This window comes from Semicossyphus pulcher, unplaced genomic scaffold (genome assembly GCF_022749685.1).
Source record: "Semicossyphus pulcher isolate SPU_LCO1_2020_fin unplaced genomic scaffold, fSemPul1.0.p SCAF_13, whole genome shotgun sequence".
NCBI classification, from domain to species: domain Eukaryota; kingdom Metazoa; phylum Chordata; class Actinopteri; order Labriformes; family Labridae; genus Semicossyphus; species Semicossyphus pulcher.
The window spans coordinates 25,639,449-25,655,074 of NW_027211637.1; the positions used below are offsets into that span (position 1 = coordinate 25,639,449).

General features: G+C 38.8%; 2 protein-coding genes across 3 annotated transcripts; both read right to left on the minus strand.

Annotated features, from left to right (window-relative positions):
- Positions 1-1,808: 1,808 nt before the first annotated feature.
- Positions 1,809-9,128, minus strand: LOC138590109 (voltage-gated purine nucleotide uniporter SLC17A9-like). The gene is made up of 13 exons (XM_069660667.1): positions 8,968-9,128; positions 7,958-8,155; positions 7,689-7,828; positions 7,062-7,161; positions 6,844-6,968; positions 5,245-5,341; positions 5,068-5,164; positions 4,842-4,929; positions 4,717-4,751; positions 4,145-4,260; positions 2,482-2,537; positions 2,371-2,400; positions 1,809-2,284 (listed from the first exon to the last, which is right to left on the minus strand). The coding sequence occupies exons 1-13, from the start codon at positions 9,069-9,071 to the stop codon at positions 2,115-2,117; spliced, it is 1,356 nt and encodes a 451-aa protein (XP_069516768.1). The 5' UTR covers positions 9,072-9,128; the 3' UTR covers positions 1,809-2,114.
- Positions 9,129-9,438: 310 nt separating this feature from the next.
- LOC138589886 (glucose-induced degradation protein 8-B homolog) lies at positions 9,439-13,208 on the minus strand. Of its 2 annotated transcripts, none has more exons than XM_069660363.1 (5): positions 13,078-13,208; positions 12,617-12,744; positions 12,288-12,484; positions 11,802-11,999; positions 9,439-11,019 (listed from the first exon to the last, which is right to left on the minus strand). In XM_069660363.1, the coding sequence occupies exons 2-5, from the start codon at positions 12,735-12,737 to the stop codon at positions 10,846-10,848; spliced, it is 690 nt and encodes a 229-aa protein (XP_069516464.1). In that variant the 5' UTR covers positions 12,738-12,744; positions 13,078-13,208; the 3' UTR covers positions 9,439-10,845. The 2 variants fall into 2 exon arrangements, with proteins under 2 accessions (XP_069516464.1, XP_069516463.1); XM_069660362.1 differs by having other exon boundaries at positions 12,617-12,818.
- Positions 13,209-15,626: the final 2,418 nt, after the last annotated feature.

Below are 15,626 nucleotides of genomic sequence, written 5' to 3' on the forward strand. Positions count from 1 at the left end.
ACAGAGCCCGGCATCATCGGTGGAGACAGGCGGACAGGCCCGGTGAAGATGTCCTGACACGGTTTGTAGCCAGGACAGGTAAAAACATGCTTCAGTCCACTCAGACCTTCAGATTAAAATGCAAAGCAGACTATTTATTTATCTTCTTTTTCTATAAGAGACATTTTTCCACATCAAAGCCCTCCCGTGCTGATTTGCGTGCGTCTCTCATACCACGGTGCTCATAGGCTACAGCAAAAACGTCATGACGTGGATCCGATATTTACGCTGAATGCTGCCTCCCATTAAAACAGACCAGGTTAATATGATTTAATGTTTCTGGGTGGCCTTTTTAAATCTTCACGGAGGGAAAATTCACTGTGGGCTGCGTGATGAGCTGACCGAGGTGCTGAAACCAGACCCTGCTGAAAAAAACTTCAAGAGCTCTCTTCTGTTGTTTTTGTGGTTTCCGTATATTTTATGCTTACCAATTAAACTATTTATGTTCAAATTTTTATTTAACCTTTAACCTACAAACATATTCTAGCTAATGTAGAGAAATATGCTCTAAAGGGAAACTCAAAGTTTGTTTTCAGGTGTTAAGGTGTAGGCTACTGTAAAGGTTAAAATATAAGGGGTATAAAGCCACTGTGAAGGCTCCAGAAGGAACTACAGCAGAACCTGAAAACTGATTTTAGTGCTTCTTGTATTTTTGTCTTTAATTATTTATTAATTATTTCAAATTTCAAGAAAGTCACATGACCTGGCTATTGAAAAAAGTCCATAAAAATATTAATAAAAAATAGAAAAAGCACAACAAATCCAATATAATGAGGTGTGTCTTGTTTGTCCAATTGAGTTTTAACATCTGACATTGATTTGAGGACACTAGGTCACATTCCATTGAAGCTATTGGGGGAAAAAAATGAAAAGAAATAAAAAAGGAATCCAATATGAGGTGTCACCTATTTGTCCAATTAAGTAATAACATCTGACCTTGATCTGAGGACACAAAAACCAGACAGAAAAATAAAGAGGGAAGGAAAGTGTCCCTCAATGCATTTTGCCTGAACCACAAGGGGGCGCCTTGTACCCCTCTTTTTATAATAAAATATTTTAGCTCCAAATGTTTTAATGACCCCTCACAAGAGTCTCTTGATTATTTATCATAATACATTTACCAAAACAGTTTATGAGGGCACGTTCTTGAGATCAAATTTAAACACAGACAGATCTGACAGAGGCAGTATAATCGTCAGAGCAGCTAGAATAACATCTGTATTTAAACATCTCCAGCCTGCAGCTTTAAATCTGTATTATGAGTTTGACCTCTGACCTTGATAATTACACATTTAGCAGTTTGAGCCTTCCTACTCCAATTGCCATCATGTAGGACAGACAGTTATGTATGTAAGAAATGGTTGAGGTTAATATTTGTTTGAAAAGAGGGACATTGCTTAGTCCAGATCTTACGGAGGTTAATTATTTTATTTAAGAGGTCAGGTGGAGGGCAGTATTTACATGGAATATTATATTTTAATAGTTTGATTAATTTTAAGAGAATTTCAATCATATGTCGGCCACTTGTGTGCCTCGAATTCACTCAAAAAGGGATGAGAATGTAATATCTTACAGTCTCAAATAATTGGCAGTGTGTAAGTGTATTTTTAAATCTGTAATAGTTTGTGCCATACATTCCCAGTGTTATCCAGTACTGATAAAACTCAATATGATAACGTTTGTTTTAAATAGAATTAAAGCAACACACATTAAATATCAAACAAGGTAATTTATTAACATTTTCATTGTAAAAAAACGGTAAACCACGTCCAAACACTGATACATGTACAGTTTTGTTATGTTTGTAAACTGTCACTCTTTTGCACAACACCATAGAAACCGTAACACTTTCTAAAACAATGCTTTGTTCAATAAATATTTATAACAAAATAATGACTTATTTAAAAACAGCTAATATATATTTAAGTGCCAAGTCCTTTAAAGCAAACTGCTCGTCAGGGCAGCCATGTCTCTCTACAGGATTTGATCATTTTGGCCACCAGGAGACCAAACACAGGTCCTTTAGTCAGTCTCTCACAAATACATACAGTATGTTGTTCTGCTGCCATAAATAGTCAAGCAACAGTAACCTGGCTGTAAACTTCAAGGTCGACACGACGAGCGTCTCCAAAAACAAGGAAAATCCCGAGGCCGGTGGCATTCACCAGAGTGATGAGGGAGAACACCCAGGCCCAGGACAGCGTCACCTCGATCAGGTAACCGGACATGGAGACCATCAGCAGCCCTGTGCAACACACACCAAAGGATCGTTAGTAAGTCCAAACCTTTTCTTTATACTGTTGAAAAACTAGAAACACAGTGGATACATACCCATGAAAGCACCCAACATGTTCATAAAACCTGTTGCAGAAAAAGAACAAGGATTAAAAGTCTATTAACAAGAACTTTTAGAAAATCAAATCTAGGCTGCTGAAAACTCACCGTAGAGGGCACCAGCACATGACGGGGTGAGATCCTGCACGTTCACACCCACGCCTCTGAAAACACATTCAGTCTCATTACAGAAACAGGAAGAGCAAATTCCATCGAGAAACTCTACATTACTGATTTAAAAAAGATGAAAAAATCTGACAGGATATAAAATATAATTCTGGTGATATTCCATATTTGTATTAATACCAGCAAATCCAATGAAAAGATATATATCTAACTTTCAAGTGTCATCTATCCAAACCATGATACATATTATTCCTCTGTGTTAAAAAAAAAAAAAAGCATGCATCACAATGATGTCATCGTAGTTTATTTTCAGTCAATCCCACATACACCATCCTGCTGATGCAAAAACCCATTAGGGCAGGGAATGTGTATCAATCCACTGCTGGAAATAGTCCCCAAAAACTGTGGCTTCAGTAATTAAAAAAATCGGAATAATTAACTTTAAATTTGTGACCATTTTTTTTTTTAAATCTTACATCTTTAACGGCGCCTCTATAGGTCTACAACGTTTTTTATTCTGTCCAACTGTTTCCCTCATTTATATCAGCTCACACAGAATAGACTGTGTGTGCAACAAGTAACAAGTTGTACTGACAAAGCTCAGCTATGCAGGGAATGTGTTAGAGTCACAATATTTACTTCCTTCAGACTAACAGCCGGCAGGAGGACACTGGGTTAGGGGGGAGACCTTGTTTAACTCTAAATTTAAGCAGCTGTTGTTTATGCTATGACAGTTTTACCATTATAAGATTAAAAAAATATTTAATTGCTTATAATACCTCAAGATATCATATCGGCAGAGCCTCACCCATCCACAGCCTCCCTGTTCACTGCTATGTCAACAACACCTCCCTTTGTTTGGTATTGTAGTAGTATTAGTATTATTAGAATTATTATTTGCACACCAAGTTATGTTTGTTGTTCTTAAACCTGTCTTTTAATTTTGATCTGACACAAAATAAAATGTTAGAAGAGTCCTGCAATGAAAATCTTACTCAACTTAAAGTACAAAAGTATAATTAAGAATATATTATAGTATAGTAGTATAGTATACTTAAAGACCAGCTCAAGTAATGTTTTAATACATATAAAAGGCTCTGCTTACAATAATAAATAGTGTTTCATGTATTTTTTCTGCAAAATACGTTTAATTACCTTGTGAAAATCCTCCCAAGGCATCGCCTCCTTCGCCCTCATTAAACATCCCTGAATCTGCATAGGCCCCGCCCACTGTGTACATTTCCAACCGCCCCCTCTGTCCCTAAACAAAACACGTCTCTGCCATCGTTTAGTGGCAACTTGTTGAAACTTAGCGAGCTTGAAATGTAGTAATTAGTAGGAGTAACGTTAGTAGTGAGTTCGCAAAAATTACGATGACGGTTAGAGCTGTCTCGCACATCGCCGGAGTGGTTGCCATCGGTGACACATAATGATATGCACAGCGTCACCCGTCCATTGACAGGATTGGCTCCTTAGGTCTGTGACGTCTCAAAGGTAATTAAACGCATTTTGCAGAAAAAAACATATCAGACACATTTTATTATTTCAAGCAGAACATTTTATATGACTGGAGCTGAACTTTAAATCACTTGAGGTTGAACAGTTTAAACACACAGACAGAGTCTCTTTAAATAATGTAACTTACCCGCTGGTGAAGGTGGATAGCCCCAAAGCAGCAGAGACAAAAATCACAGCGGAGGGAAATGTGACGCCTCCAGTCAGAGGCATAATAAACACACAGGATCCGCCCATGGCAATGAACTGAGGAGAGAGAAGCATGCAGATGAGATATTAAAACACAGTCTGTTAAATAAAAGTAAACAGAAGTGCAGTTCGAGATTGAAAACGGAGGCCTGGAACTTTTCACTACTCTCACTTTGGGTGAGATTAGCTTTCATTCAGACTTCTTAGAGTTCAAATGCAGTTTGCTTACACAGTTTAACCATGACTCAAGCTTTTCAATAATACAGGATGACTCTGTGCCTTAAATAGCAATTATTAGTTTCTTTTTTGCTTAGTTGGCATGCACTTGCATGGCACATAATGAAACAGTGACGTACTTTACTCCTCTGCCCTGGAGAAGCTTTGAGGCTCATAATTACACGTTTGAAACACACAACAAAAATTCCAAGATGAACACCTTAGCAGACAGACTACACACAGACACACTTCTTACCACATGAAAACAAAACTATGCTGTTGTCTTCCCACACTTACCTGCATTATCTTTCTCACAGCTACTACACCACATCCTGAAGAATAAACACAAGATGTTAATAGCTTTTAAGGAAACATTCAGTAACTAACATCACAACAATAAAAGAATAATGAGGGTTTAATACCTTCATTGATGAGGAAATCTGAAACATATCCTCCACAAAGTGCTGATGGAATTGCAACAAGCCATGGAACTACATTATACACCCATCCCTGCAAGAATAAACAGGTTGGGGGAATTAATTTCTTATGGAATTCAAACAACGTTACGATGAGGTCTAAAGCCTGTTATGTCAGCAGAGAACGGTCTAACTTTTGACAAAATAACAACAAATGGTGGTAAATAAATACCTTGGCGTGAGGAAATGATTCTTTGAAGTATGTTGGCAACCATGACACTAAAGTGAAGGAAGAGCTGCAAACGCACATGTGAGTAAACACCATGGCCCTTTGAAAGAAGAGAGGCAGGGTTAGACTGAATACCACTCGTGTTGGTTAACACTGAATGATGAAGAACATAAGATGTACCAGACGGGTGGCTCCTTTAAAAGACTAAGCCAACGCGTTCTTGACAAACTCCACTCTGAGTCACTACTGGATTCAATCTTCTTCAGAGGAATTTCACCTGAAACACACACATCACACATTGTATTAAACTGTCGTATGCCTTAAATGTTACTGTGACACTATTTATCATCAAGAAACATAATACGACCAAAGCAACACGAGCTGCTTGAGATGCAAAGGGTAAAATGCTAACTTTTGTTAGTTTGCTAAGCCTGTTAAGCCTGTTTTCACCTGTTTAATTTAGCTTTGCAGGTATTTGACCTGGGAAGCTGAGGTCACCAAAGTTATTATGAATGTGGCATGAATGTGTGGATATACTTTCATGCCACCCATCCAATAATTGTGACATTTTATCCAAGACCAAAAATTTCCACCTAGTGGTGTGATAAAGGAATAATCAGATAATCACTTAAGTAATAAAAGTATATTATTACACGACTGTGTTAAATCCTTGATTCTGATTGGTTAATTACAGCATTCCGAGGTCTGTTATTTCTCGATAGCAGACCGTTGCTATGAAGAACAGACCGTTGCTAGGGATACGGCTCTAATTACACAATCCGGAGAACTAACAGTAATCATATGAATCCACTGAAAGAATTCCGGTAAATTTGACGTCAGTTTGTTTATAGAGGGGAAAAAGAAAAAAGGACAAAAACAGCGAGAAAGCAACGAAGGTTAAACGACACAAAAACTGAAGGCTAGGGCAGAGAGATCTGCAACATTGAAGACGGCACATGACATAAACATTAAACAGAACACAGTACGGGATACGACGGTGTTTAAAGACGGTGAATGGAGAAGAAAATGTCAACAGACTCTGACAGTGACGAGACAGAAAACCTCAATCAGGTGCTGCGCTGATTCATGCGGCTTTACCTTGTCTTACTTCACCATCAGTGGAAATGTTTTGATTTAATGTGAGTAACAACAGCTAGCTTAGCTCATTCTAAGAAGGCTACTGAGTTAACCGTTGCTATGGACGCAGCTCTCACTATGAGTGTAACAGACTAGTTTAAAACAAAAAGATAATAATTTCCAAATCAATATTTTGTGTCAAATTATTAATATCGTAAGTAAATAGCCGCGTAATAAGCGGGATAATGTATAGTGAGCAGGTTGTTATCGCGACGCAACAACCTGCTCACTATACATTATCCCTTACATAGTTTCTTTTGCCTTTTGTCATCTGTCGCTTTTCAATCTGTGTTGAATTGCCTTGTTTCTGAAATGTGCTACAAATAGTCACAAGGATTCATCCTCTGGGAACCATAAACGTCTGTCCAAAGTTGCATCTAACTCTAATTGCAAATGTATCTTCTAGATGTTGAGATATTTTAACCACATGAAAAGTCAAGGAATCACTGAAGTCATAAGGGTTCATCCTCTGGGGACCATAAAACTGTACTATATATCCTGGTAATTCTTCTAATGTTGAGATATTTCAGTCTTAACTTTCAGACTGACAAACTGACATCGCCCTCTATAAAAACAAATGCAAAAGCTGAGAAACCTGCTTCATGACTGCTTTATGAGTGGAGTAACATGTTGGTAATGTACCTTTCAAGAAAAACTGCCAAACAATTAGTGCCCAGAGTCCAGACAGGAAACCAATAAGGTAGAATAAGCTCTCCCAGCCGTACCAGTCCAGCATCAGAGACCCCATCCCGCCAGCTAATAATGTTCTGAAAGACCAACAAAGGTTAAAAGAAAAATTGTCACAGGGCAAAGATGGTGTGTTCATACTGCATGTGGATTGTTGTTTGTGTATAACATACCCAAGAAAGCTACCACTGTTCATGGTGCTCATTAAAAACCCTCTTTCTCCTTCGACTACTCGCTGTGAGCAAAGACTGGCCAAAGACGGGTAAAAAACACCTGTAAGACAATAAAAGTAACTCAGGTAATATGTATTGATCATTGTTTATGAATGGACTGCACAGAGCCGAATAGACAGAGAGTCACGTCAGTGGAGGTCCAATGTGCTCCATGATCCATTGCGATGTACTCACTCACTCGGTCACATTCAGACCCCGGCGGTCAGCCAAAAGTTAGCCTTGCCAGAAACAGTGACTTCCTGTTGTCTCTGCTAGTTGTTTTGGCAACTTCTCAGGGCCATGAACTAAAACATGTTACCCCCATATGAAAATAATTTGCAGCTTTTATACTTGCAAAAATAAAATATGTTAAATAGAGGTTGATTTTGGACAGATCCAGACTAGCTGTTCCCCTTTGTTTCCAGTCTGTATGCTAAGCTACGCTAACCATCTACTGGCATTGCTTCCTTTTTATTGTACAGACATTTGTGGCATTGATCTTCTCATCCAACACTTGAACAAGTGAACAAGTTTATTGAACTTCTAACTTAAGTGCCTATTTCTATACATGATTAATAAACTTCTCACCCTGCAAGAGTCCCATTAGGAACCTGGCCATGGTCATGAGAGCGAGGGTGTGCGAGCCAAGTTTGGCCAGAAGAGGAGTAGCAGCTGTGATCAGACTCCACGAGGCTGCAGAGATGAACAGGACACGCTCTCCTCCCACTCTGTAATAAAAACATTACACAGTTAAATCCTGTGTACAGTATATCAATAGCAAATATTTGATGACCGTTATTATCTCATTATTCAAACAGAGTCATGAGCTACACCGCTTCAGCAGTGGATTTACTTACTTGTCACTGGCATGGCCCCCCAGGATCTGTGTGAAACAGTAACCCCAGAAGAATCCACCCAGAACCAGCCCAGAGTCGATCTTGCTCCACTTAAAAGAGGCCGCCATTGACACAGCACAGATTGGCATGGCCATCCGGGCACAGTAGAGGAGGCAGGTGCCCATAAACAGAATCAGGATCCACTTTCGAGCCAAATGTCTATGAACATTAAGATACACAGTGCTTTCAGTGACAGGGACTATGATTTACATCTGGGAATAACTGTTAGAAAAGTACTGCTACAGGCAATAAGGTGGTAGTGTTAATAGTTTGTATTGACCTGAGTCTGTCAACATATTATACCATCATGCCATCCTGTAGGACCAAAGTGTCAGTCTGACCAACTAACAAGCTGATGTGGCCATCCTTAAAACCATATTTATGCTGAGGAAACGTCATGGTTAGGTTTGTTTAGGCTTTTAGTCATGTTCTGACTTGACACTGGAGCAAAATGAAAAGTTAAGAGATCACAAAATTATTATAATTCGTTCTTGAGGGACGATAAATGTGTGTACCAAATGTTGGGATTCGTGGAGTTGTTTTAACAGAAGCCTAAAATGTCAAACGTGTTTAGACAAAGTAGCATGGCAGTCCATTCATAAGGCTACCTGTTGATATGTTTCATTCTCTGACAAATTTGTGGCAAAAAGAAGAATTATATTCTATTCAAGTAGAAGCAGTCTTAGTCCCTGAAGTGCTATTACATTCAGTCACAGTGCATATCAAGGTAGCCAAATAGATTACATCTGTTTTAGTCAAGTAACGTTGTTTACATTCTGTCCTTTTTAAGAAACCATGTACCACACACTATACACTGTAGTGATATGAAGTCATCCTGACGGTACACCGTTTTAAAACACGACACAACAATCAGATAGAAGAGTTTAACATGTAAGACACTTCTAAGGAAAAGAGGGACAGTGTATGAGCTACATTTTCACGTGATATTCTAGGTCTGATCTTAATCTCACCTGGGCCACAGGTTCTGGTCTTCTGGCTCCTCTTCTGAAGAATCATTGGCGGTATAAACCTCGCAGCCATTTTTACGCTCTCCTGATGTTTGCCTGTCAGCCATTCAGAGAACACTGGTGTCTTCCCTGTGGTCTCCCAGCTCTCCTGCACTGATAGGCATGCCGCTTCTATACCTCATGTCCTCAGGCAGACAGGCACAAACAGGTTTGACTTGTTGGAACAAAACTCAAAATGAACACCTGCCAGTGATTTGAAAGAATGACAGCAGAGGTCTGACCGGTGGTTTCACTACGGATAACATTTGCATGTGGCCTCTCGGGAAGTATTTGTTGTTTCAGGCTTTAGATTTTTAAAAGACTCATTTTTTTTATTAAAGTCTTTTTTGAGTAACCTACCTTAAAGACTGTCCCTCAAAATCTGCATACATGCACAATCGCCACTGAATGAAACAACACTGCTCTTGTATGGTTCACAAAAGTTTTGTTTATTTTAATAATTGCAAATCTGATCTTAAAAATGTTGAATAATAAAAGGGATGTGAGCTCTCTGGGTCTCAGTATTTGTCAAAGCAAATATCTAGAAAGACAATACAACCTTAAAAGAAATTAAGGATGGACAACTAGCAGCAAGTTTGTTTTTTTGTTTTTTATAAAAGTAAACAAATGAAACAAAATAAAACAAACACAAGTGAGTTTCCTCCCATTGAAAAAAAAAAAAAGGATACACTTACATGCAGTTTAAGTGAAAATACTAACGGCTTTAAAAGTGGCAAAATGGACATCAAGTTCTGTGACCCTTTTTCAAAATGCCTGTTTCGATTCAAAATGTCAAGGTGATTGCTCGTTCTTAATAAGTTACAAATAAAGTCCATGAAAAAGAGAATATGTTTCATTCTGAATAGATTATAAATATGAGAGTTTTAAACTAGTGAGTTGCTTTAACTGGCCCCGGCGTTCATTAGCATTTCTCGATCGGAGCAGCCCTTTCTCAGTGTTTAAATCCTCCCTCCATCAAAAGGAGTGGCAAAACATTATCCTCCTCGCCTTTTGTAACAGTAAACCAAGCATTAGCATTTGGAGCATGTTTGGGGCGGTGCTTTCTGTAGGCTCGCAAAAGACCTCGGGGGAGATAAACTCAGTCTCTGATTTCAACCCCTCAGTCAGGATATATTTCACCCTCTCAAACACACAAGGCAGTTTTAAGGTGTAGAAAGCAAGCTGTGGATTCTAAAGCAAAACATCATACTAAATAAAATCACAAAATATTAACTTAATTAACACTATATTACATTAATAAAGTGTATATTTCCATTTAATTGAAAAATACTCACATTTTGTGTATGAAATTTTAAACTTATTTCCCATTCTTGCAGAGTGTCATCTTATTCTAAACCTATCTTCACTTAAAGAAAAGGGAAATCGTGTGTTTGCTGTTTCAAATTGAAACCATTACAGTTGTTACCCCCTCCATCGCTGGGAGCCTCTTTTTGGCTCCATACACACCAAAGTATTAACATCGTTTATTTATACCATTTACTCTCTTTCTGGCAAAATAATTTCTTGGTAGGGAAAATGGTCACAATAAATAATTATCTTATGCTTTAGAAAGACAAAATATAAAACAGCAATTTGGATTTTGTTGTCTCCGAGAATAATCTAAAAATCCAGGATCAGTATTTAAACTAAATAGTTTCTGTCAATTTGCAAATACAGCAATTTACAGTTTGCACAATGAGTTAAGTCTTACCTCTCATGAATGAAACATGAAAAAACAATGTAGCATCTGTTTATACATATATGTTACCTGGTTGTCACACAGTCACTGACTGATCATAAATTAAGGGGGCGTGGAAGGTGGTTGTTCGTGTCTGTGTGTGTTCACTTTGGGTCCTCGATGGTGCCCGTGCTAAGGTCAGTCATTTTGGGATATTTCACCTTCTTCTGGTCCAGCTCGTTCTGTGCCCACAGCAGCAGCTTCAGTAGTTTAGCCAGCTTGGGCGTCGACTCTCTGTTTTCATAGTCCAGCACAGCTTGGTTGACCTCACTCCACACCTGTGCATCACAATATGAGTTGTAGTCAAATGATTCGAGCATATTTCTTAAACGATTATTAATGCCTGCTGCACAATAGAGCATTTGTAGCTTTAGCTAATTTGCATTGCCCCTCCCTGGATGGGCATTACAGCATGAGTGTTTTCCCTTATCAATTAGACAGTCAAATGCAGCTGTGTTGAGTGTATACTAGTGTGCCTACTGAGTGTACTTAGGCAGCTCATTAGAAAAAGCAATCCCACTATAACACACACCGTAATGCTGCTGTTAAACAAGCTTTTTTTCTGTCCTGTCTCTGTGTCAAAATGAAGAACATGCCGATGATTTGCAGTCTAATATAAACAATGTAAATGATCAGTTATTTTGTCATGACGTTTTTGTAACCAAGGGAACATAAATAATCATAGCAACCAGTAAAGTGTAGCATGAGTTGCTGTTGTCCCTGATTTTGATTTCCCCTGCTCCATGTTAGGGAGAGCAGGCAGGAAGAGTGTTGCAAAGCTGTCCAATCAGTAATTCACCTGTGAGTCTGTAAATCTTCATGCTAACAGCTTTTGGTTCATTAATAAAAAGGCACCATATCTCAGATATAAACAGGAATAAACAGAAGCATTTTGTTATGGAATATCATGTTAAAAAAAAGCATCAGTGTTTAAGTTTTTACTGAACTTGAAGTGTGAAGGCACCCAAAAATTGCTGGACACATGGCCGATTTTCCAGTTAAATAGAGACGTGAAAACAACACAACTCAGTTTGATCTTATCACTATAAACCAAGCCTACCTTTTGCCGCTGCATCATGTTGAGCAGGTCTCCAAAGGGCGAATCTTCTGGATTGTCAAATGCCAGAAGAGCTAGTGTTCTCTCCATCTCTGTAAGACACTCGCGGCTCTCCTCCCCCTGCTCGGCCAGTTGTGTCTGAGCAAACTCCAGCGCTGACTCAGTCTCCCTTAGCCTGATTAACTCAATCAAATGTTGCTGCTGCAAGAGGGGAAATACAACAGTGAATATTTAAGTTCAACCTTTATCCAAATGTTTTCATATTCAACAAGCAAAGAAAATAATCCCATCTTGTAGAATGGCAGACTGGCTTATAACCTACAGGATGGATGGAAGGAGAAAGGTTTGCCCAAACTCTAACTGTTCTCACGCTAATGTTGTTTTGCCTTACTCACACCATCCAAAGTCTGTAAAGTTTCTTTCCAGGTCACACATACAACAATCAGGACCACTGGTGGCCATTACATTACAGAGTCTGTGCAAATGTACCTGCAGATGAAAATACAAGTATCGATTGGTGTCAAGCAGCTCTGGGTGTAGGCTGTTGATCAGTGCAATAGCTTCCTGTATCTGTCCCTTCAGGATCATTTCTCGAATCTTTATCCTTTCATCCAAAGAGTCCAGGTCCACACTTGGCTCGATCCCAGACTCCATCCGAAACTTTTCAGCAGCCTCTTTGAATCCCTCTTGAGACAGATAAGAAACAGATACAAGAAAAGTTTAACATTAAAGAACATTAATGAATATAAATATATTCTGTTATTTGTACAATTTGTACATTCAACTCGCAGTCACTGTTGTCAATCTGCCTGCCTCACCAGTCACCAGGTAATTCATAATGAGTCGATTCATGTCCGCCCTCTGTATGTGCACGTTGTTCAGTTTGTCCATCCACTCTTCTTTTGTGATGTCTTCAGGCTTTTCAGCATAACTCATCATTGGGATCCTGGAAAGTGGAGAAGCCATTGGCAACACAGCGAAACGTGAGCAAGACTGACACAGCTTGGTCACAGTTTGTACCTACATGAACAGTAACGTTGCAGAGAAAGATATTGAGAATTTAGAAAAAAACAGGGTTAACATACGCTACGGATAAAAAATAACAAATTAATTAGTTAAAAGCTGACACGACGTTTCTGCTATTAAATTACAGCTGGGTGCTTGCTGGCATCGATAAAAAAATAATGTAGAAATTCTCCGAGGCTTCCAAAACAAACCCATTTCCTCCTGGGCAACAGCTCTAGCTAGTTAGCAGACTGCGTGCGTTTACACAACTTACCGTGCAACACACAAGGTCCGGCTTTTATCCCTTCTTGCAGATGTGAGAAGACAAATATAAAACAGCAATGCGCAGTCCTGTCAGTGCTTTAAGAGGGATAAAACTGTATACAGCGGGTACACAGTCAAGCTTTTCGCGGCTAGCTAACTAACCAAGCTAATGTGATAACCTCGCGATAGGAACGTCATTCCTGCGAGCTCTTGGATTGGTGAGGATAGTGACGTCACGGTTGCCGAGGAACAGTTACAGTCAGCCATAGACGGTCATTGCAGTCAGCTAACATGGATGTATTATATCGATGGCAGCAAAGTATAATCTGCTTTTTGAATGTGGTGTTTTCTTTTTATAGCCTATCTGTTTATCTATATCATGAATCCATCTCGTCCTTAACAAGTTAACAGAAGAAACCTAATAAATGAAGAAACCTTACAAATACAGATGCTTTTAGACAGGGGGGAGGGTTCATTCAATGGTCTGATGAGAATTAATGTGCTGTTAGGTAAATGACCCTAAAAAGGCCCTAAAAAGCCACCAGATATCAGGTAAACATCCCATGGGCAAAGCTGGATTCATAAATTGGGCAAATTGGGCAACTGCACAGGGCCCTAAAGCAAGCAGCCATACTTGCCATTATACACAGTTAGTCTACTGCATGCTTGTCTCTCCTAATCTACTGGCCTTTTTGTCTGTGTTTGTCCCTTTCTTTTACCTTTGTTCTCGGTAATATCATGAGAAATTGTGTTGTCATGCTTTACTGCATGCTAATTTGTGTGAATTTTACCTTACTCCTCTGAGGTTTTTATCCTGTTGAACTCTAATTCATTTTTTGCTCTTTCCTGTTTGAATTTTACTTGGTTGTGTGTGTTGTTTTAGTGTTTATTCATTTGCTAATTTAACATCTAGCCATCAGAACACCAAAATATATTTTGGAAGAATGTTGTCATCTCTCAGTTTAGTTTAGAGAACTGTAGAAGCTATATACCAACAAGCATTAAGACTGTTCTGGTAGCTCATGATGCACTTACACACTGTTCAGACACTTTCTTGTAGTATCAAAATTGCAACAAATTAAGAAAATATATATACTTCTTTTGTCACATCTGACCATATAAATTGAAATTAAAAGTGACAAGCATCAAAAGACTACAAGAACAAAATATGCCCTATTAAATTGGAGATTTTTTCACAGAGAAGGCATAAACACAAAATATAATACTATAATGTGTCAAGGAAGTAGTGTGGAGGTTTCTTGGCTATATGGGTCAGTGGAGTACTATCATGTCTAGAAGTGAGGGATTGCATCTCAATGTCCTATGAAACACTGATAGGAATTTTTCATGCCATTTATTTTGACATATCAGATTGACCACTGGTGGAACTAATTACATTAAGGAAACCCAAGGCTTTCCAATTTGAACACTTTTCTGTTTGTAGCCTTTTCAGCTCTAGGATCATAATCTGTGTAAATGAGAAATGTTTAGTGAAAGAAGTCAGTGTCTTTCAGGGGCCCCTTAATGCAGGGCCCTGAGGAGTCTGCCCTACTTTCCCTGTTGATTATCCATACGAGATACCGGCAGCTCTCACAAAGAGTGAGTCAGATGTTTGACAAGACTGCAAAGATTAGACAGACAAATTCGTATGGTTGAATATGTTGAAACATTATTTAAACGCCTATACACAAATAAAGTAGAGTTTGACGAGTAAACTCACACCGCTCTAATGTTTTTGGGAGCTGGAGCTAGCTTAGCTTAGCATAAAACACAGAAACAATGGGAAACAGCTAGCCTGGCTCTCTCAAATTGGGGCAAACGCTTTATTTGTTAATCTCAATAATTAATTATTGTATTTTAGTTTTAGTTAGTTTGTTTTAATATGTTCAAATGGAAAATCAAACTTTCAATTCGTCTCTTTTTTCAGGCATTAACTGGACTTATATCTGGGCCTCCACTTATTACTTCCTGGAGCCCCTCTGGTTGCCTGGCAACTGCAAAGGGCCAGGAAATAGTTTGACACATTCGACACAAAAACTGTCAATTTTATATATATATATATATATAGTAAGTAAGTAAGTAAGTATTCACAAATAAATAAAACTAAAATGTATGTAATTAGTTAGGCTAGCTGCATTTTAGGCTGGGTTTTGCTACGATTTTGCAGAGCAATCAAACTGTTTCCCCTTTTTTTAATGTAAACATAAGGAATTAACCGTATAATGACAGCTGTGTTGATTTTCCAACAAAAATCCATCAAAACAGGAATACGCATATTTCCTAAAATGTTTGCTTCAGCTCTATTTTATCAATGTTAAGTGTTTTTTGTCGTGTTTGAAATACTATTCCAGTTTCATGCATTGTGATTGTGTAAGCACGATTTAGCTTTCCTCCGACGGTGTGCGTAGCTCGAAAGACTGTACTTGCACGCCTTCGCATCCTGCATCCTTTCTCCCCATCATCCCAGTCCGTTTGTGCACGCGCACGTAGGGTCGCCATGGGGTGTTTGGGGGGCGGGGCCAGCGTACTGCTGCAGCTGTCCATGGTTGCGTAGTGGAA